The 21400-nt window shown below is 43.0% G+C and overlaps 1 protein-coding gene across 4 annotated transcripts in view; it reads right to left on the reverse strand.

Moving 5' to 3' along the window:
• The window catches only part of LOC116949545 (cAMP-dependent protein kinase type I-alpha regulatory subunit), a 107609-nt gene extending 91074 nt beyond the window's left edge, over positions 1-16535 (reverse strand). Inside the window, exons 1-5 of one of the 4 annotated variants that reach the window (XM_076072405.1) lie at positions 16281-16535; positions 9481-9506; positions 5316-5508; positions 4426-4596; positions 1416-1507 (exon numbers count right to left, since the gene is read on the reverse strand). In XM_076072405.1, coding sequence (XP_075928520.1) covers positions 1416-1507; positions 4426-4596; positions 5316-5489 — 437 coding nt within the window. In that variant the 5' untranslated portion in view covers positions 5490-5508; positions 9481-9506; positions 16281-16535. The remainder of the gene's footprint in view (positions 1-1415; positions 1508-4425; positions 4597-5315; positions 5509-9480; positions 9507-16280) is intronic. The other 3 variants (XM_032966964.2, XM_076072406.1, XM_076072404.1) reach the window with 3 other exon arrangements.
• Positions 16536-21400: the final 4865 nt, after the last annotated feature.

Below are 21400 nucleotides of genomic sequence, written 5' to 3' on the forward strand. Positions count from 1 at the left end.
TTTTTTGGTCTGTAAGTGTTGTGTAACGCTTAGATCAATTCAACCGGCTTTCTCCAGGATTAAGTCCCAAATAGTAGCAGAACTTTGAACTAAAGTTTTGTCCATATTGGATTGCGTTTATAAGAGTTATAGTTCCCCCACCCCCATAAGCGGATGGACAGAGCTTACGCATAAACATTTTTGACCTGAGTTGTGCAGCATAAAAATGTACTGATGGCTGTTATTTAATTTTCTTAACAAATATAAATTAATTGGAGCGTGGCAGTCCCTTAAACGCTCTGCTGCAAACACCAAACTACCGATTTACATCTGAAACCCGATTTAATCACCTGTGCGATTGAACCCATCCCACCCCCAATGCGCCATGCGACCATTGACTCAACAAAACCAGCTCGCAGTGCAAAACTTGGTGCAACATCGTTGTGATGCTGGCACCCACAATGCAACACGTGCGTGTTGCGATGTAAATACATTAAGAGGTACGATAGTCACGCGGTAACGATGTCATCTAACGAAGTCACACTACGGTGATGTCACGAGGGCACGGTACAGCCTTGCTCCAGGCCGTGAAATTAATTTAGTTTGTTTTATTCTCATTAACGATGATCCAGACTTGTACCGTACTACACGTGAAACACAGGTACGCTCGTACTGCAACATAAAATGTATTTATGCGTCGTTCGTTAATCGAAAAAGAGGCAACTTAGAGACGAACCATAACAAATAAAAAGTAAAATGGTACCCATATCAGATGGCTGGGACGCGTTATAAGAAGGAAGGAAAACCGCATTGAAGGAAAGGCAAACACCAAGGCAGGAACTGAGAAGTAGGCCTAGAAAGAGGTGGTCCTAAGTGAAACGATCAGAACGTGGACATGGGGAGATGACAGCCAAGGAAAGGAAATCGATGGGGAAAAAAAAGAGGACATGAGTGAGATACATGCCAGGGAGTAGAAGAAGAAGCAAAACTGTGAGCTTATTCTTCGCCAGGTGGTGATGGCTATGCACCGCCTGCAATCAAGCGCTATGCTGGCTTGAAATGACTATTTTTTTACGAAATTAAACTTTTTATTTTACCAGGTAAGGCTCACCGAGCTGTAATAGCTCATTTTGATAAGCGACCTGGCCACAAATGATAGCTCAACAAAGTGGCTTATCACGTGGACATTTACAGCAGCCAAATACTCTAAAAGCATGTTTCTAAATGCAGGGGGAAAAACCTGAGGACCCGGAGAAAAATCCACACGACCACAGGCAGAACATGTAAACTTCGAAAATACAGACGTCGGGGTGGGGATAAAACCTATGACCTCCTGCATACCAAGGGAGGTAATTAACATTTCACCACCATCATCATTAGTCACATATCATGAGTAATAGGAAGCAATAAGAATTTTGCTCATGAAGGTAACTCACCTGCGCTCATTATCATCCAGGTGAGAGAACAGCACATTCCTTTGGATGGCTTTGGAGAGTGCAGCCATGGTCTTGTAGTCTTTCGGTATCACCTGTGTGCAACGGAGAACAATGAACACGCACACACACGCGCACTCTTACCGAACACATGGCAATTCACACGCATAATATTGACTATGGCCTGGGACATGGCAAGCTCTTAACTAAATCGACACACGACACCACAAAGTACAGTAACACCTTGGATTGCGAGTAACTTGGTCTGCGAGTGTTTTGCAAGACGAGCAAAAATATAAATATAAATAATAATTATTTAATAAATATTCATTTGATAAACGAGCGAGGTCTTGCAATACGAGTAGTACGTATACGTTTGTCTGCCGAGCGTCACGTGATCACAACCGATATACGAGTGCTTTGATATACGAGTGCTTTGGATTACAAACACGTTTCCGGAACGAATTATGCTCCTCGCAATCCAAGGTTTTACTGTATTTGTATCTTTGAACAAAACAGTGCTCAGCGGTTCAACACCTAGTAGGCTTTCGCGATCAATATTATCCATCAGAGGTTCTTTTTGGTGAGAAAGCATAAATATAAATGTGTCATTAAACCCACCGCCACCCAACATGGCCAATTAGTAAGGTTTGTCACGCAAACAAAATGTGTCAATTGGTTCCCCTTTGAACACACCGGTGTGCTGGAGAATAAAACGATAACATTTACAATTTGAGTACGACGCTTAGCCAACGATTACAGCCAGCCTCATCAGGCGAGAGCCACAATTGTGGAGAAATTCCCCAATGTCGGTCGTAAAAACAGTGCTGCAGAATCTGGCACATTTCAATGGTTCAACCTGAAAACGGGAACCCCCTTCAGAGCACAAATATGTTGCGCGAGATAACTGTGTCGACACGTTTACGCACCTCCAGAGGTGGTGGCGCACACCTGTAATCCTGCGCACTTTGGAAGCGACGACTGATGGATCGTACAGATTTGCGCAAAACTAAAAAAAAAATGCAATGGACCGTGCCGCACAGATGGCAGTAAATGAAATGGATTGTTGAATCCCTTTGTGCAGATTGTTAAATTACATTCCCCTGACACGTGTTCATTTTCTCCGAGTACGCTAGTCTCCTCAAACACGAAAACACTAAATAAAGAAGGAATTGGCCAATCATCCTAGGTTAGGACCTCTTGAAATTTGCAATAATATTAACAGAGATTCTATGTAGCAGCATCCTTAACGTGACTGCATCACACAACCGTGTACAATCCGCAAAACACGGATGCGCAAATATGTTAGGATGTGTTCGGCCAATTGATTGTTCATACATGTGGGAGAAAACCCACACGTACGAGGTGGCAACGCCTTATCCCATATAGCAAGGACAAATTATATTTGTCACACATTTGCCTGACCGGATCCTCCTGGCGAGCCCAGGTATGGGACCTCGATGCCACCTGCTGGTGATCGGTGTCACAATTCAACTTGGTGAACATTTCAGAGCCGAAGGAATGTTGCAACTCGCCGTTTCCGACTCGATGAAATGTCGTGATTCAGTGTCATGACTAGAATCAGTAAACCATTCATCAGCCCACGTTCAATTGTTCACGCACATAAGGGGTCATTTCCCTGGATTCAAGCGTGAAAACAGGAACTTCGTTCAGACCATCTCATCTTCTGTTATCGACAGCAAGTAAGTTGTTGGTCACACTTTTGCATGTGTGTGTAAGCACGGACATATGCATGGGAAAATAACTTCCCCGGGGTCCAACTCACCAGGAAGCAACCAAGCCAACCTTCCCCCCCGACAGCTTACCAATAATAAAAAAAACACAAAGAACAAGGAAAGACGTAAAAGTTCACTGCGTATTTGCGCTTCCGTTATGTGAAAGGCATCCAGTAGAGGGTAACGCTATCTTTACGCTCATTTGCCCACGTTGTACGTCGCCGGGAGGCAAACGAGGCAAGCTTCTCAATCAAAGCGGCAAACCTAATCTGTCCTCGACTGCGTTTCTCGAGCATCTAATACGGGGGGGGCGACGTAGCGTTGTTAAGCAAAACGCTCTTTCAACGGCATCGCTAACGCACATCGATGACAAATGCTGGCCACTCGAAGTAATTTTCGTTGGCGGGCATGCGTGCAGACGCACGGCACGCGGTGCTGCGTTGACATCTACCGGGCAGCTACATCAATTACATGAGATAAGGATACGTACGGGGGCCGTGCTACCCCGTGGAGGATAGCAGGCAGCAAAATCCATTGCGCTGCCGTTCTATCAACATCATCACAATCCATGGGAAAGATAGCAGACAACAGGTGTCCCACTGCACGTTCTGTCGTTTGTGTCCACTTTCCTCTGTCTCATGCCAATGTGCTCAAGTAAGTGGCCACATCTTTCTCTGGCAACCGCTCTCTCTCTTGTCGTTGTAAAGCCATTCCCCGTTCGGTCTTCCTCTCTTTCCTGTTACGAACAACGCACTTTTTCCCCGAACGCACTTTGAATTTTCCTGTTGCTGTACATCCTCCACGTGTGTGTCCAAATAGCCCCAGTTTCCTTCTCATCACTGCCTGCCCTTTTGCCCACGCGAATAATGGCGCGTCCCCAATGATGATGGCGACGGTGCTCTCGAGACCGTGCGATCGTGTACAATAAGTACCGTCATTATTATTATTACGATCGTCATTATGTACACGCGCATTTGTCATGATCGTCATTATGTACACGCTCATTTGTCATGATCGTCATTATGTACACGCGCATTTAGTATGATCGTCATTATGTACACGCGCATTTACCATGATCGTATTTGGCTGCTACAACTTTCCACGTGACAATAAGCCACTGTCGTTGAGCTATAATTTGTGGACAGCCAGGGTCGCTTTTGAAAAAGAGCTACGCGGCTCAGTTGGCCCTTACCCGGTGAAATAAAAAGTTTCGTAGTTCAGTTTCGAATAGTTCACGGAGTGACGCTCTCCGCCCGCGAGAGCGAGCAGGCACTCACCTTGCGCACGTAGGACGCGGCGTCCTCCTCCGTGTACACCTCGGCGCTGAACGCCATGCGGCGGCTGCGCCCCTTCACCACGGGGTTCGGCGGCGGAGGAGAGATTTCCTCCTCCCACGAGTCGGACAGCGAGTTGGACATGCGCCGCGACAGAAACTGCTTCGCCTCCTCCTGGCGGGCGCGGCACGAGCGAGATGTTAACAACCTCGCCTGATATGCAGGAGCTTATTCCGAAAGATTACAACAAGGCCATGGCTGCACTCTCCAAAGCCATTCGAAGAAACGTGCTGTTCTCTCACCTAGATGATAATGAGCGGAGGTGAGTTACCTTCGCAAGCAATATTCTTGTCGCATGCAATTACTCATTGCATGCGACTAATGATGATGGTGGCGAGATGTTAACTAGCTCGCCTTGTACTCAGGAGGTTGTGGGTTTGATCCCAAATATGATGCATGTTGCATGTTTCTCTCCCCGTGGTCACGTGGCTTTTTCTCCGGTTTTTCCCTCCACAATTAGAATCAACATACGTTTCGAGCATTTGGCTGCTATGAATTTCCACACGATAAGCCACTTTGTTCAGCCATCATTCGTGATAGCGAGGCCGCTTCTGAAAAAGAGCTGCATATAAAAATGTGAACAACAAATAATGTTTTTTTTGAAATGTAAATTATATTATTCTCCTACAGTTAATACACCTGCAGAGTAATAACCAGGGCGACCTGCCAGATTCGAACTGCGAACAAGATGGCAAACGCTCACCCCGGCGGGCCGTCGTCACGGCCCCACAGCTACACAGCACAGCGACAGAAGAGGGGGAGAAAGAAAAAAACAACCAACCCCTACAAAGCAGTAAAAAAGCAGACGGAGACTCGCAAAAAAGAAACCTCACCTTTTCGAGGCGCTCAAAGTGCTCCCGCAGGAACTGCATCGGTCGCTCGGGGCGCGCAATGCACAGCTGCACGATGCACTGCTTGAGCACGGCCTGGATGCCGTGCCGCTGCACGTACTCCTCGCACTCGCGCAGGCTGCGCTCCTCCTGCTCCATGTTGCCGCTCGACGCCATGGTCGGATAGCCCCGGCGTCTGTCCGCGAGCGGGCGACACGACCACGGTGGCGAGATGTTAACTAGCTCGCCCGATATACAGGTGGTCGTGGGCTCGATCCCGACCGTGATATCTGCTGCGGTCGCGTTGATTTTCCTCTGGGTCCTCTGGTTTTTCCCGTCCACATTCAGAATCAACATGCATTTAGAGCATTTGGCTGCTATACATTTCCACGTGATAAGCCACTTCGTTGAGCTATCATTTGTGAGAGCCAGGTTGCTTCTCATAAAAGAGCAATATAGCTCAGTGTGACTTGCCTGGGAATTTTTTTTTAAATATGTTCGTTTTAGCTTAGTAATTCGGGGTCACAAGGCATGCTGGTCTGGATGCTGGGCGAGCAATGACGATTGAGATTTCAAGTTCAATTCGTTCAGCTACAAACTCACACGAGGACCAGGATAGTCTAATCTTTAAGTGACCCGAGATCACCAAACATTGCTAAAAGTCAAAGAAATAAAATAAAGTAGAACAATGAAGCAAATCGAAAAATCTGAGCAAAACAGCTGTCTCAAATGAGAGATCAAAACACTACAAAAGTGCGGTGGTTGAACAGCGTGGGTGAGACGAAACTGTCCGTCTGATAGACCGATCCTCTCAACATGGGTAAAGGAATCATCATGGGAACAGCAACCATGGTAGTCGCAGCAGTAGTAGTTAAAGAAGAGTGATAAGGAGGCGATTGACCGCAGGTACTCAAGGTGACAAGAGACAGGCGAATTCAACCGGGGACAAAATGGATAACGGGAGGGGGGTCACTGGGTTCACCACTGGGCAAGTGATGATGATGATGACGATTCACAATTCAACGAACTGGGAGAATTTGGGGGGTAACGATTAGATTGAGTTTAATGAACCGGCCCCCTTTGTCATTCCACTCCTCAGGGGAAGGACAACCCCCCTCCCCCCCCACACACACACAGTGTCGGTTGCGTTGGTTGCTTGACCGTACTTCGCTATGCTGCTTAGCGCGGATGGTTGGTCAAACGAGGGGTGGGAGTGGGCACAAACACCAGGGCCGGTTCAGACAACTGTCCGTCTGTTTTGTATTTTACACGGAACGGGTTCATCTTGTCTGCCTCCAATGCACTGTGTGTCGCTCACGTCATTCGCCTAAATCAACGCTGCACAAACTAGAAACTCGAGGCATCACTTTAACTCGTTATTATTAAAAGCAGCTCGTTGTGACTTTGAAACTGAACGCGTAGCTTTATTGTTTCGTATGACCGCGCGAAATAATTAAGTATACCATCTTGGTCATATATTGGGGCTCTGTAGGTGACATAATTCGGGGGAGGGGGGTGGTGGGACGTGCATCATTATTGCATCGTATATCTCTCCCTTGATACAGGGACTCCTCTACTTAAAGAAAAATTCGACTTACGAACTGTCAGAGACACAAACAAACCTGGTCCGTATGTCTAGTTGCCTGTTCAGACCGAGAGTCGTAAGTTCAATCGCCACGCAATAGATGGCGGTGGTGGCATCTACATCTGCAGGAGATTATATAACTTTTAAAGCCATTCCTAGTGTTTAGTGTACATGCCGTACAACATGTTTGGAATCAACAGGTTTGTTCGTGTCTCTGAAAGTTCGTAAGTCGAATTTTCGTAAGTAGAGGCGTTCCTGCACTGGATTCACACAAGCAAAATCCTTAATTGGTTACCTCATTCAATGTCTCATCATCTCTCATGTAGGCCTCTTATGAAAACATATATTCCCTGTCTCTTACAGTGAGGGAAAAAGTATTTGATCCCCTGCTGATTTTGTACGTTTGCCCACTGACAAAGAAATGATCAGTCTATAATTTTAATGGTAGGTTTATTTGAACAGTGAGAGAGAATAACAACAAAAAAATCCAGAAAAACGCACGTCAAAAATGTTATAAATTGATTTGCATTTTAATGAGGGAAATAAGTATTTGACCCCTCTGAAAAACATGACTTAGTACTTGGTGGCAAAACCCTTGTTGGCAACCACAGAGGTCAGACGTTTCTTGTAGTTGGCCACCAGGTTTGCACACATCTCAGGAGGGATTTTGTCCCACTCTTCTTTGCAGATCGTCTCCAAGTCATTAAGGTTTTGAGGCTGACATTTGGCAACTCGAACCTTCAGTTCCCTCCACAGATTTTCTATGGGATTAAGGTCTGGAGACTGGCTAGGCCACTCCAGGCCGTGTGTTTTGGGTCATTGTCATGCTGGAATACGCATCCACGACCCATTTTCAATGCCCTGGCTGAGGGAAGGAGGTTCTCACCCAAGATTTGAAAGTATATGGCCCCGTCCATCGTCCCTTTTTGATGCGGTGAAGTTGTCCTGTCCCCTTAGCAGAAAAACACCCCCAAAGCATAATGTTTCCACCTCCATGTTTGACGGTGGGGATGGTGTTCTTGGGGTCATAGGCAGCATTCCTCCTCCTCCAAACACGGCGAGTTGAGTTGATGCCAAAGAGCTCCATTTTGGTCTCATCTGACCACAACACTTTCACCCAGTTGTCCTCCGAATCATTCAGATGTTCATTGGCAAACTTCAGACGGGCATGTATATGTGCTTTCTTGAGCAGGGTGACCTTGCGGGCGCTGCAGGATTTCAGTCCTTCACGGCGTAGTGTGTTACCAATTGTTTTCTTGGTGACTATGGTCCCAGCTGCCTTGAGATCATTGACAAGATCCTCCCCTGTAGTTCTGGGCTGATTCCTCATCGTTCTCATGATCATTGCAACTCCACGCGGTGAGATCTTGCATGGAGCCCCAGGCTGAGGGAGATTGACGGTCATTTTGTGTTTCTTCCATTTACGAATAATCGCCCCAACTGTTGTCACCTTCTCACCAAGCTGTTTGGCAATGGTCTTGTAGCCCATTCCAGCTTTGTGTAGATCTACAATCTTGTCCCTGACATCATTGGAGAGCTCTTTCGTCTTGGCCATGGTGGAGAGTTTGGAATCTGATTGATTGCTTCTGTGGACAGGTGTCTTTTATACAGGTAACAAGCTGAGATTAGGAGCACTCCCTTTAAGAGTGTGCTCCTAATCTCAGCTCGTTACCTGTATAAAAGACACCTGCGAGCCAGAAATCTTTCTGATTGAGAGGGGGTCAAATACTTATTTCCCTCATTAAAATGCAAATCAATTTATTACATTTTTGACATGCGTTTTTCTGGATTTTTTGTTGTTGTTATTCTGTCTCTCACTGTTCAAATAAACCTACCATTAAAATTATAGAATGCTCATTTCTTTGTCAGTGGGCAAACGTACAAAATCAGCAGGGGATCAAATACTTTTTTTCCCTCACTGTATATTTTTCTCTTGAAAATATCTTTAGCCTATATCCATCACGTTTATTTCCGATTGAATATTTATCCCATCTCTCACTTGCACATCTTTTTGCGATATATGTTCTTCTATCATTGAGTGCATTATTTTTTATCATTTTAATTTTATTGATATATCTTCTCTCTCATACATATCGCTCTTCTAAATGCATCTATTTTACCTCACCTTAATCTCAATACATTTCTCTTCAAAACAAATCTCACATATATATCTCGATCTTCATAAAATATCTCTCCAATATCTCTCTCTCTCAAAGAGCTCTTCAAAATACTGTTTATATTTCTCATAAGCTTAAGCAGCCGAGTGTGGCCTTTATTTTGTAAGTTACCTGGGGGTTTTAAATCAACGTAACAAAACACACGTCAGTTGTGCCAACATTAGGAGCCATCAACAAAGTACAGTCGTGCCGTATTACTGCCACAAGTGACGTTAAATCAATTACGTGAATAATTGCCACCCTTATGAAACGCCGTTTGCAACTACATCACATCAAGGCACTTTAGCATCTTGACAGAAAATAAAAAATATCATGCAAAAAAGCAACCCCATTAAAAACTTGGAACCGTAAACACGTGGGGTGGGGGATGGAACGCGTCATTTATAAAAGGAACAAATACACTTACAGAGAACTGCCCTCTTCACACAACGTCTGTAAAAAAAGAGACGTTTGCGCAACGGCATAAGCTTGCAAAGTATTTAATATCAGCGCCCTGAAATAACACGGCTTTTAACGGTGAGCAAACATACAGTGCTGTATGTACTAATATGGTTTAAGGGCAACGCAACCACCACAGTTTAAAAAAAAATGTAACGCGGAGTCATATTCTTGGTTCTTTCGGTAAAGTCACGTAGAAGGGAAATAATAAAAATAAAACAGTAAAATTCTCACGACGTTTAGATTGCAACACCAGCAATCATCATCAGGTGTGAAAACCACAGCAAGAAAATTTGTTTTGAAAAAAGTGGCACCACTTTTTTCAACAAACATTTTTTTCAATCAAAACTATCGTGATAATTTTATTGTTTTCTTTTTATTATTTCCCTTCCATGTCACTTTACCGAAAGACCCAACAATATTAATTCCTGCAGTCAAGAAAGCTTTAAAAAGAAATGTAACGTGGAGTGATTGACTTTCTTAGGTCAAACCAATGAAACGTGGAATTACACTGCATGAAGACACCGTCACCAAAAACATCTCAAGAATGCGTCCCTTTAAAAGCAATGCAACTCACGGAGGAGCACAAAAAACCCAGTTTGACAAGTCAGGCCAACCAAAGGTGCTTGGCAGGCGTCAACCTCAAGGCAAATAGGTGCGCATCTCCGCCGCTAAAATTACTCCAGTCCAGTCAAATTTGCCATCCGCTGCTGAATGAGGGGGGGGGGCCCTCTCTCCACGCCTGTGCAGGAGGCGAGGGTTATTTTAAACACGCAACTCAGTGCGGGTAGGTAAAGCGCGGCATAGACATGACAGCATAGATGTGCAGGATAATACGTAATTGAATTTACAACACTGCCCTCAGCTGTCCACCACGTAGCACCGCAGGGACCATGGCGAGCTGTCCGTGTGTGGTAATCACCCATGCAAACCTCACATGTAAATCCAGATTGATAAGTAATTTCTTTGCAACTGATGTTTGTGTTTAGGCACCTCCTATGCTCACGGTTGGCTACGTACGGTGTGAAAGAAGTCGAACATACGTTCGTACAACTCGGCTTATGTTGGGCGCATTCTGGGCAAATTGGTCGCATTCTGGGGAAATTGGTCATGCTCCATTGAAATGAATTAAATATTGGATGTTGTAGTCATTAACAGCCCTGAGCTAACGTTGCACAGTCCATATTCTTATGGTGAGGCCAGTCTATTTATATAGAGCGACCACTACTGGTACAGTATTGACATAAATAGTTTTGTGCACCTATGAAAACAAACGGTATGCTAAGAGGACACTTCAGGGCAATCGAACACGATTTCCTAAACGTACTGTTTATAAACGGAGAATATATTAATCTGCAATACTTCCTTGAATGCAGATTGCGTACACAATATTGTAAATGCTCACCGGAAAGTATGCTTGAACTATTAATGCCTTGTTTATTAAAGAAAATCCACTGTAAAAAAAAACTGCAGTTTTCAGGAAACCAGATTGAAATCTTAAGGAAAAAGCCAATATTCGAAGCAAAACTAACGTGTGTATGTATATACGTCATACCGTACATAAGTACAATATTGTACATTTTAAACACATATGCATGTAATACTATATATTTATATTATTGATACTAGTTCATGAAGCCTGTCTTCGCCAGGTGAAAGCTTTCAATAAATATAATAATTCACCTATGATTTTTGTACAAGTTTTATCTACAATCAGACACTAACAACTAGTCTAAGAAATATATATTTTTTCCACAAAATAAACGAATATTGTTGACTTGATTCAACTTCTTACGTTTAAAGACATACCCATCGGTAACCGCTCTATTTAAAGATTCCGTTCTTTTTTTAGTAGAAAGAACAAAAATTAATGAATTTATAAATCTACGAGGGGAAGCTCTCCTATCTTTTACCGCTTTCGAATTATTCCGATTTGAACATCATAAAATGCGTATTTTTTTCTTTCAAAACCTCTTGAATCGGAAATATCTAAAAAAAAAAGATAGTCCAATGATTCTCGCTTTAATTTTATGTGCTGTCTAACGCTCTATCAAACGAAAAAAAACACAATCTTATATTTTGAACGCTTTCTGAATGACACGCACACACATGTTTACGGGGCACTTAAAATCGAGATTTGGGGGCCTTAAAATGAAAAATCTCGGATTTTCAGCTTTTTACTGTTGTTTGCGTCCTAAAAGCTACCTATGTAGAAAATTTCAGCTTTCTACCTTGAGGTTTTTGAGACATACATACTGATTAAGTCATTTATTCATATATAAGATAGATACTCTCTATTCCTTAACACAGATTAATTATTGTTACATTATTGTCCATATATAAAGCATTCCTTTAAATTGACTTTGAACATAGGTTTCGATGTGGTTATTTTGCTCTCAAAACAATAGGTTTCGATGTGGTTATTTTGCTCTCAAAGCAATAGGTTTCGATGTGGTTATTTTGCTCTCAAAACAATTTGACCACACCTAACGCACAGTATTCAGCATATACTCTGACAAGGGTAGAAGGGAGTTTAGTGCTCTTGCCTTTGGGTCTCCGGGTTCTCTGGCCTAAATTGAAGCCCAGCCCTGTCGTAATGCACTGTGGGAATGCCGTCCAATAAACTCTGCTGAACCAGATTGACGTGTGAAAAGACACTGCAGCATATAGAAATGTGACGATGACAACAGTGATTTGCATGAGTGGACAGCATTCAAAGACGTTCTTCATGAAGAATATATTAATGATAATGCGCTTATTAGTGCCATATGGATTATATTTTCCCTGTCATGTGAAATTTCAACAACTACACTCAGGGCTTTAATGAGGAAACAAACACACTCGCTTGAAACGGAAACCAATTATGAATGTTTCGCTTGCGCACTGGCTCTAAGACAAAATCTGTACGACTACCAAAATTGCATTAACTATTGTTATGGCCTGGTAACCACACAATGACTTAAGCTACAAAGCAGTTCACACTTAATACGCAAGTTAAAATTATTTCGCACTGTACGTAGTCAAACGTGATCATCAGACGTGCGGGAGGGGGGGGGAAGGACAACAAACTAAACACAAAAGCAGTTTTAAAGAAAATAGTTTTCAATCTACATTTAAAAGTGGCTTCCTAATATCGGAGGAGCGTTCCGGACAGCCGCAGAAACGCGTCTGATAGCGCGCGATGCAGTGACCATCACACGCATTCAAATACACCACACACTTTAAACACATGCTGTACTTTTAACAGATGAACGCACATTAACACTTTCACTTCCGTGTTAAAACATACATTTACGTACATTTGTATTTAGCGAAGGTTACTGCAGGGAAGTACTTGGCAAAAGCATGGTAAATAAGTAATGTTTAAAAATACTTTTTTTTAAAACACGCTTTAATGAAATGTACCGTACTAGTAGTAATGGCAGAACTCCACGACACCAGTTGCCACAACGTAAGGGGACCGTGGTGATTTACAGCCAACGTCAGTTGAGCGTGGACAATTAGACCCAAGCCGAAACATAAAATATAAAAAAGATCGTTTAAAAATATATTTTTTTGATGATAGAATATAGTATTGTCATCAGTATGACATAAGTATACCAAGTTTGCAGTCAATAGCACATTGGGAAGTGGGTAAAAATTGAGTTACAAGATTTGAGGATACAACAGAGTGAGTTAAATAAAAGCGTGTGAAAAAATTATGATAGGTCAGAGGAGTATATAGATCGCTATTGCAGCGATGTCAAAAACCGTTAGTGCATAATATTCTTTCATGTGGCACATTAGCATTGATCATTATGCATGAGTAATAATATTGGGGAAAGTCTCACAATGTATTACTCAGAGCGGGGCCATGGCTGGACTTAAGAGAGAGCAGGGAGGTTTTCAGCTGCCGAAATCTGAACTATTCCATTACATTAACCTTAATTTACAAGGTCTAAAACGTACCAATGTTATGTTAGACATTGATTTGGAAAACAATGTTACGTCGCATGTAATATTTCCATGTACTGTGCATTACATAAAGCATCCTATGGCCAGTGCACATATAAGGATGCAAAGGCAATTAAACTATGCAAAGTCGTGTAGACTTGTATGCAACATGATCATAGATTTTTTTCCCCCCTCTTTTCTGGCAACAAACCAGGTGTTAAGATGTTAAGACACGAAACTTAAACTTTTTACAAGGATTCATGTCGGCATTAACCACAATACCTGCAGTCAAAATGCAAACAAAAAACAGTATATTTCGATTTAAAGCTTTCGTGACTGCAATGATTCATCTTCTTTGGTTCTTTCGGTAAAGTCATTCTCATTCTACGTGACTTTACCGAAAGAACCAAAGAAGAAAAAACAGTATAATATATGCATTGTCCTTTGTTTGCATTTTGACTGCAGGTATTGTGGTTAATGTAGACATGAATCCTTGTAAAAAAGGTTTAAGTTTTGTTGCCAGAAAAAAAAGGGGTAAAAACCTTATTATTATATTTTGGTACTGGCAAAGGAGGTCTAATGATAACAAATCCTTTCCACATTTTTCTAAAAGATGTTACATACAACATCATGGTAATCTCCTTTGCCAGTACCAAAATATGATAATAGGTTTTTCCCCTTTCTTCTGGCAACAAAACAGCTGTGTTAAGATGTTAAAATACCAAACTGAAACCTTTTTACAAGGAATCATGTCTGCATTAACCACAATGCTTGTGGCCAGAATGCAAACAAAAAAGATACTCTGATAATGTATGCATTGTCCTTCAAACTGATTGGTCCACACCAGAGACAGCTTTCTTTTGAGCCTCATCTCAAACGGTGTTAGACCAGAGGACGCCAAACAGAAAAAAGGGGGAAAACCTATTATCATATTTTGGTACTGGCATAGGAGGTCCCATGATGTAGATGCTCACCCCGAGCTCTCATTACTCTGATAGTGGCATTGTCTTTGGGCTGTGTACGCCTTTTGGCGTCCTCTGGTCTAACACCGTTTGAGACGACGCTCAAAAGAAAGCTGTCTATGGTGTGGACCAATCAGTTTGAAAGACAATGCATATATTATCAGAGTATCTTTTTTGTTTGCATTCCGACCACAAGTATTGTGGTTAATGCAGACAAGAATCCTTGTAAAAAGGTTTCAGTTTGGTGTTTTAACATCTTAACACAGCTGTTTTGTTGCCAGAAGGGGAAAAAACCTATTATCATACTTTGGTACTGGCAAAGGAGGTTCCATGATGTTGTATTAACATCTTTTAGAAAAATTTGGAAAGGATTTGTTATCATTAGACCTTCTTTGCCAGCACCAAATATAATTGGGTTTTTCCCCTTTTTTTCTGGCAACTGAAACCTTTTTACAAGGATTCATGTCTACATTAACCACAATAACTGCAGTCAAAATGCAAACAAAGGACAATGCATATTATATTCTCATACTATGTTTTATTGTTTGCATTTTGACTGCAGGTATTGTGGTTAATGCAGACATGAATCCTTGTAAAAAGGTTTCAGTTTTGTTGCCATAAAAAAGGGGGAAAACCCTATTATTAGGATTTCTTACGTTGAAAAACGTGGAGAATCCAATCCAGTTCTCTCGTTGGTACCTCAGGTTTTCCCACATGCAAAATACTCATCACAGAAGGAATGTGTTAAACACACTGCTATCCTGAAACCCTCCTGATAAATGCTTTCCTGGAAAGGGGCATGATTTATATACTTACATTACTTAACCAGTTAGGCACCCACAAAATGCATATATTTCATGAAACCTGGAATAGTGTAATATTGCAAACATGATACAAATCTTAAAAGCATTGATGTACAATGACCAAAATATATAAAAAAAAAGTTACAAAGAGTAATAAAACAAATATTTTCCCCATACTATAACAAACGTTTGGTCAAGGAACATATTGATTGGCACCCATAAATATGTGGTGGGCAATTCCACATTCCTACAGCTGGAGGAACATTCGAAAAATCCATAATGATCAACCTGATGAAGGCATCCCCAAAGCTACCTACAACTCCCCGGATCTGCACACGAGCTGATTTCATCGTTCCATCTCCTCATCAGACACCCTCTCAGAAATGTTGCATTCCTTAGCTGCTCGTCCGTCACTATTCCCTGACCACTATCATCATCCCTCCTTGCAGCCTATCTTGCCCCAGGCCACTTTCTTTCCTGAGCAGGTGTAATATCATCTCTCTAACTTGAAAGCGTTATGTATGTAATCCATGCGTGCCTTTTCCTATCTTGAAAAGTAATTCGGCACTTTAAGATTATATAAAAAAAACGTGTCAACGACCATATTCCTGAACCAAGTAATAACGATGTAAAATGTATTAAAAAAAGACATTCCAGCAGATTTGTAAAAATAATTATAAATGTTGTCTTTAGTTTGCATGTTTTAAAATAACTAATAATAAATAAAAAGAAACGCTCCAGCGCATGAGAAAATGTCTAAGGTCAGAGAAAGGGCGCGTTTGAGGGACATTAAGCATGTTTACAAAATGCCACTGCGGGCAGGCTGCAACGTCACTAAAAACATCAACATTACAAACAAAAAAAAACCCCTTGCAGCGGAACAAATCCTCAAAACGATGGCCCAAACGAGTCTGGAGGTCGTTAAAATCCATCCGAAGCAGTCAAACTTCTCAAAACCAAGTTACTTTTTTGTTTAAAAACAAAAACAACCCAACCTCGTTAACACGAACGCCACTAATTTGGCACTTTTGAAGCCCCCCTCCTCCGCCTCTCTCTCGCCCCTCCCGTACCTGTTTCTTAGGGTTCACGGCTGACACAGTACTTGACGGCTGTTCGTCTCGCGACGGCAGGGTGGGAAGGACACCTCGAGTCCTTGATTTTTTTGTCTATTTATTGTTGTTATCGCCGTTGTTAAAATAAAATAAACCGAGAGGGTTACGACGCGTACGAATGCGAAAGACGGACAGCGGCTGCGGCGGCGTTGGCAGTAGTGGCGAATCGCCTCCTTGCACCACGTGATGCGGTGACGTCAATGGGAATCGATTCAAAGATGTAGAAATGTTGGACATAAGTCAAGGCCGATTTTTGGATCGATTCCGGTATTTTTTTGTAAAAACATATTATATTATTATTTTTGTTAAAACTTGGGAATGAAAAGTAAAACATAGCGCTGTGGCCCAAAGAAGGTCGTGTTTGAATCAGTGCCTCTTAGGGGCCGTCCATAATTGACGTCACGCACCTAGTGGGGGTGGGGGGGGGTCAGACATTTGTGACGATATGTGACGAGGAGGGGGGGGGGTTTGAGAAATGTGACGTCACATCAAAATGCGCAACTTTAAATAAATATAAACAACACGTTCTAATTCATATTCTTAGCTCTTTCGGTAAAGTCACGTTGAAGGGAAACAATAAAATAACAAAAATATATCTAAAACAATAAAGAAATAGAAACACCGTTTTATAAATAAATAAATTTATGCAAACCGCCACTTCTTTCAAATGTTTATTGCCGTTGGTTTTCACACCTGATGATGGCCGTTTGTGTTATAGTCGAAACGTCGTGAGAATTTTTTGTATTTTTAATATATTTTTTATTATTTTATTGTTTCCCTTTAACGTGACTTTACCGAAAGAGCTAAGAATATGAATTACTGCAGTCACGTGTTCAATTTTGATTTAAAGCTTTCGTGACTGCAGGGATTCATATTCTTGGTTCTTTCGGTAAAGTCACGTAGAAGGTAAACAATAAAATAATAAAAAAAATACGTTCTACTTAATTAAATAGACTTTTTAAATAAATGTTTTCTCCTACAACATCAGAGTGCAGCGCCACATTAAATACGCACTACAATGACAATAGTTTTAATCGATTTGAAACATGTTTTATTTTGTTGGGGGGGGGGCAGAGCTTTGTGACGGCATATTTGAGGGGGGATTTTACCTTTTTGTGACGCCATGTGACGAGGGGGGGGGCGGTCAAAATCGTCCAAAATCGCGTGACGTCATTTTATGGACGGCCCCTAACACCGTTGTCGTTTTGTGAACCAGATGCCCCGCCTGGACATCTGTGACAAAGAGCTTTACAGCTCCTCGGATTCCTCCTGCAGTATAAAACAAATGTTCTGGTCCTGAGGGCACACAAAACATGGACAAGTGTGCAACGAAGCGCGGGGGAGATGCACGCAGGGCCGTCCAGATGTCACGCTCTTCCTGTTTCATTCATTCTAAGGAATGTTTCATTCTAAGGAATGAAACAGGAGGATTTATCCACAAATCTGGCTGTCCTCCTGATGATGCCGGTTGTAATTGCTGGCGAAACGTCGTACTCAGATTGTAAATGTTGTGTATTTACTCTCCAACACACCGGTTAGTGCTGTACCAGTAACGAATTGGTGACGTTCTACTTCCGTGAAAAACCTTACTAATTGGCTGTGCCGGGTGGTGGCGGGTTTAACAACACATTTATATTTACGCGATGTAACCCAAAAAAACATATATCATGGATGATATTGGTCGCGAACGCCTACGTGTTAAACTAAACTATTTTTTTTATTCTACCAGGTGAGGCCCACTGAGCTACGTAGCTATTTTCCAGAAGCGACCTGGCTATCACAAATGATAGCTCCACGAAGTGGCTTATCACGTGGAAAATTGCGGCGAAACACTCTAAACGCCGTGATGTCGATTCTACATGTGGAGGGGGAAAACCAGAGGATGCGGAGAATCCACGCGACCACGTGGAGAGAGAGAGACACGCAAACTCCAAATATACAGCAGCAGGCGTCAGGATCGGGATCGAACCCACGACCTCCTGTATACCAGGCGAGGGAGTTAACATCTCCTAGCCACCGTGATGATGATGATTATGAGAGAGACACGCAAACTCCAAATATATAGCAGCAGCAGGCGTCACGGTAGGGATCGAACCCACGACCTCCTGCATACCAGGCAAGGTAGTTAACATCTCCTAGCCACCGTGATGATGATGATGAGAGAGACACGCAAACTCCAAATATACAGCAGCAGGCGTCACGGTCGGGATCGAACCCACGACCTCCTGCATACCAGGCGAGGTAGTTAACATCTCCTAGCCACCACCGTTCTCCACGCTCACATTAGACAATGTAAATAAATGCCAATCGTAATTTACCGACACGATTATGACCAAAAATTAAAAAAAACAATTGTGCACGGGACATTCTTCATTATTTTCCAAACCATCTGGTCGGCGTGGAAAGAGTAGGTCAAATATCCTCGACTGTAACGTATGTTGAACTTATTTCGCACCGTACGTAGACAATCGTGATAATCGCCACGGTGGCTACGAGATGTTAACTCCCTCGCTATGTATACAGGAAGTCGTGGGTTCGATCCCGATCCTGACGCCTGATGCTGCTGCTGTATATTTGGAGTCTGCAGTGTCTCTCTCTCTCCCCGTGGTCTCGTGGATTTTCTCCGAGTCCTGCGGTTTTTCCCTCCAACATTTATAATCAACAACATGACGCGTTTTAAGAGTTATTTCGCTGCTTGAAGGGTGCTTGGTTGAAAAAAGAACGACATAGCTCAGCGAGCCTTACTTGGTAAAAAATAAAGTTTGGTTTTCGTTTAGGGGCCGTCCATAAATGACGTCACGCACCTAGGGGGGGGGGGGTCAGACATTTGTGACGATGTGTGAGGAGGGGGGGGGGTGATAAATGTGACGTCACATAAAAATGCGCAACTTTCAATAAATATAAACAACACGTTCGACTTAATGAAATAGACATTTTTAATAAATGTTTTCTCCTACAACATCAGAGTGCAGCGCCGCATTAAATACGCACTACAATGACAATAGTTTAAAGCGATTTAAAGCATGTTTTATTTGGGGGGGGGAGGCAGAGCTTTGTGACGTCATATTTGAGGGGGGGTGTCTGACTTTTTGTAACGCCGTGTGACGGGGGGGGAGTCAAAAATCGTCCAAAACCGCGTGACGTCATTTATGGACGGCCCCTTCGTAATCGGAGCTCGCTTGCGCCAGTAGCGGCTGAGCAAGCACTTGCAGGGGCTGCGCCTTTACCCTCACAGTTGCTGACCGCAGGACGCCGCCAGAGGCTTCCAAACGTCTTGCGGCCAGCAACAAACAACACTATTAAATTCTGATTTCAAGCTTTCGTGACTGCAGGGATTCATATTCTTGGTTCTTTCGGTAAAGTCACGTAGAAGGGAAACAATAAAATAATAAAAATATTAAACAGTAGCTAAAGGGCTAAACTTTGCAGTCACACCTAAACATCTTCTTTGGTTCTTTCGGTAAAGTCACGTAGAATGAGAATAAAATAATAAATTGATAAAATAAAATAACACAATAATATTCTCACGACGTTTCGGCCACAACACAAGCGGCCTTCATCAGGTGAAGGGACGAGACTGTCTGGTAGGATAGCGCTGGAATGAAAAAGCCACGTTCAGATCACGACCTTTAAGCTGTGTGAGAGGAAACAAAGCGCCTTGACAAAGGAATTAGCATATAATTTAGCATTGAAATGGCTGAGTGATTAGCTTGTGACTGGTCACAGAAATGGCTATGTTCAAAGTTAAAGCATACACATCCGCAGAGGCACCCCTTTTGTCATTAATGACAATTCTATATTGTTTCCCTTCTACGTGACTTTACCGAAAGAACCAAGAATATGAATCCCTGCAGTCACGAAAGCTTTAAATCAAAATTCTATATTTATTCAAAGTTGCGCATTTTTACGTGACGTCACATTTCTCAACCACCCCCCCCCCACAGGTGCGTGACGTCATTTGTGGACGGCCCCTACGATGCGCGTTAACCACCGCGTCTCCTCTGCAATTGAGCGATGTTAAATTATCACGATAACCTTTTTAGGGGAATTCCAAAGTGGAGCTGTGCGAGGAAAGAAGCAGACAGCGCAAACAGTTTGCATGTTTATACTTTAAACAGGTCCCTGCAGGGTGGGCTGGTAGGAACATTGGAATTTTTCACTTCGTTAAAGTATTGAAAGGGGACGGACGGACGGACACATTAATCTATTGCAGGCTGGTACACTCAGTTTACAACTTCGTTCCTACCAGTAATAGGCAGATCACAAGAGGAATCGGAATCGATTTTATTGTTAGTGGTCGATACCGCTCTTTAAATAAAACACATTCCTGCGGAGGGGGCTGGTAGGAAATTTTGAAGTAATTTTGAAGTAATTATGTACGGATATTTGAGCCAAACTTGTTAGGGTCGTGCGCAGAAGAAAGCAAAATGAAAAGTGAGCAGAATTATAAAACGACGCCAGAAAGTGCAGTGTAAAAGAGGTCGCACCAGAAAGTGCAGTGTTATAATCCATTGCCTCCTGTGAATTAATCCCGGTTGGGCTTCCAGTCCATATAAGGGCACCACGGGGTGACCAGCCCCTCCTTACCCAGCCCCACCCCACCCAGCCCCACCCCTCCCACCCCCCACCTAGCCCCACCTAGCCCCACACAGCCCCACCCAGCCCCTCCCCACCCTCCCCTCCCCACTCCACCCAGCCCCTCCCCACCAAGCCCCTCCCTACCCTCCCCTCTCCACCCAGCCCCACCCCTCCGACGAGGACAGACATCCACAGACATACACAATTAATCCCCTGCATCCTGTGAATTAATACCGGTTGGGCTTCCAGTCCACTACGTTTCCTACCAGTATAAAACTTTCCTTCCCTCCGTGACGTCAGCACGTTTAATTCCCGTCACGCTGGGTTACGTCAGTGATAAGTACGTCAACCGGCCCTGACGTCACCACGCAAAAAATGTGCCGCGGCGACGTCACCACGCAAAGAATGTGCCGCGGCGACGTCATCACGCAAGCTGATTGCGGGTGACTTCGCTTCTCAGGCTGATGCAGATCATCTCTCGGGACTGCGTTATGACGTCA

This window comes from Petromyzon marinus, chromosome 37, assembly GCF_048934315.1.
Source record: "Petromyzon marinus isolate PM22_M1 ecotype Great Lakes invasive population chromosome 37, UKy_Petmar_22M1.pri1.0, whole genome shotgun sequence".
NCBI lineage: Eukaryota > Metazoa > Chordata > Hyperoartia > Petromyzontiformes > Petromyzontidae > Petromyzon > Petromyzon marinus.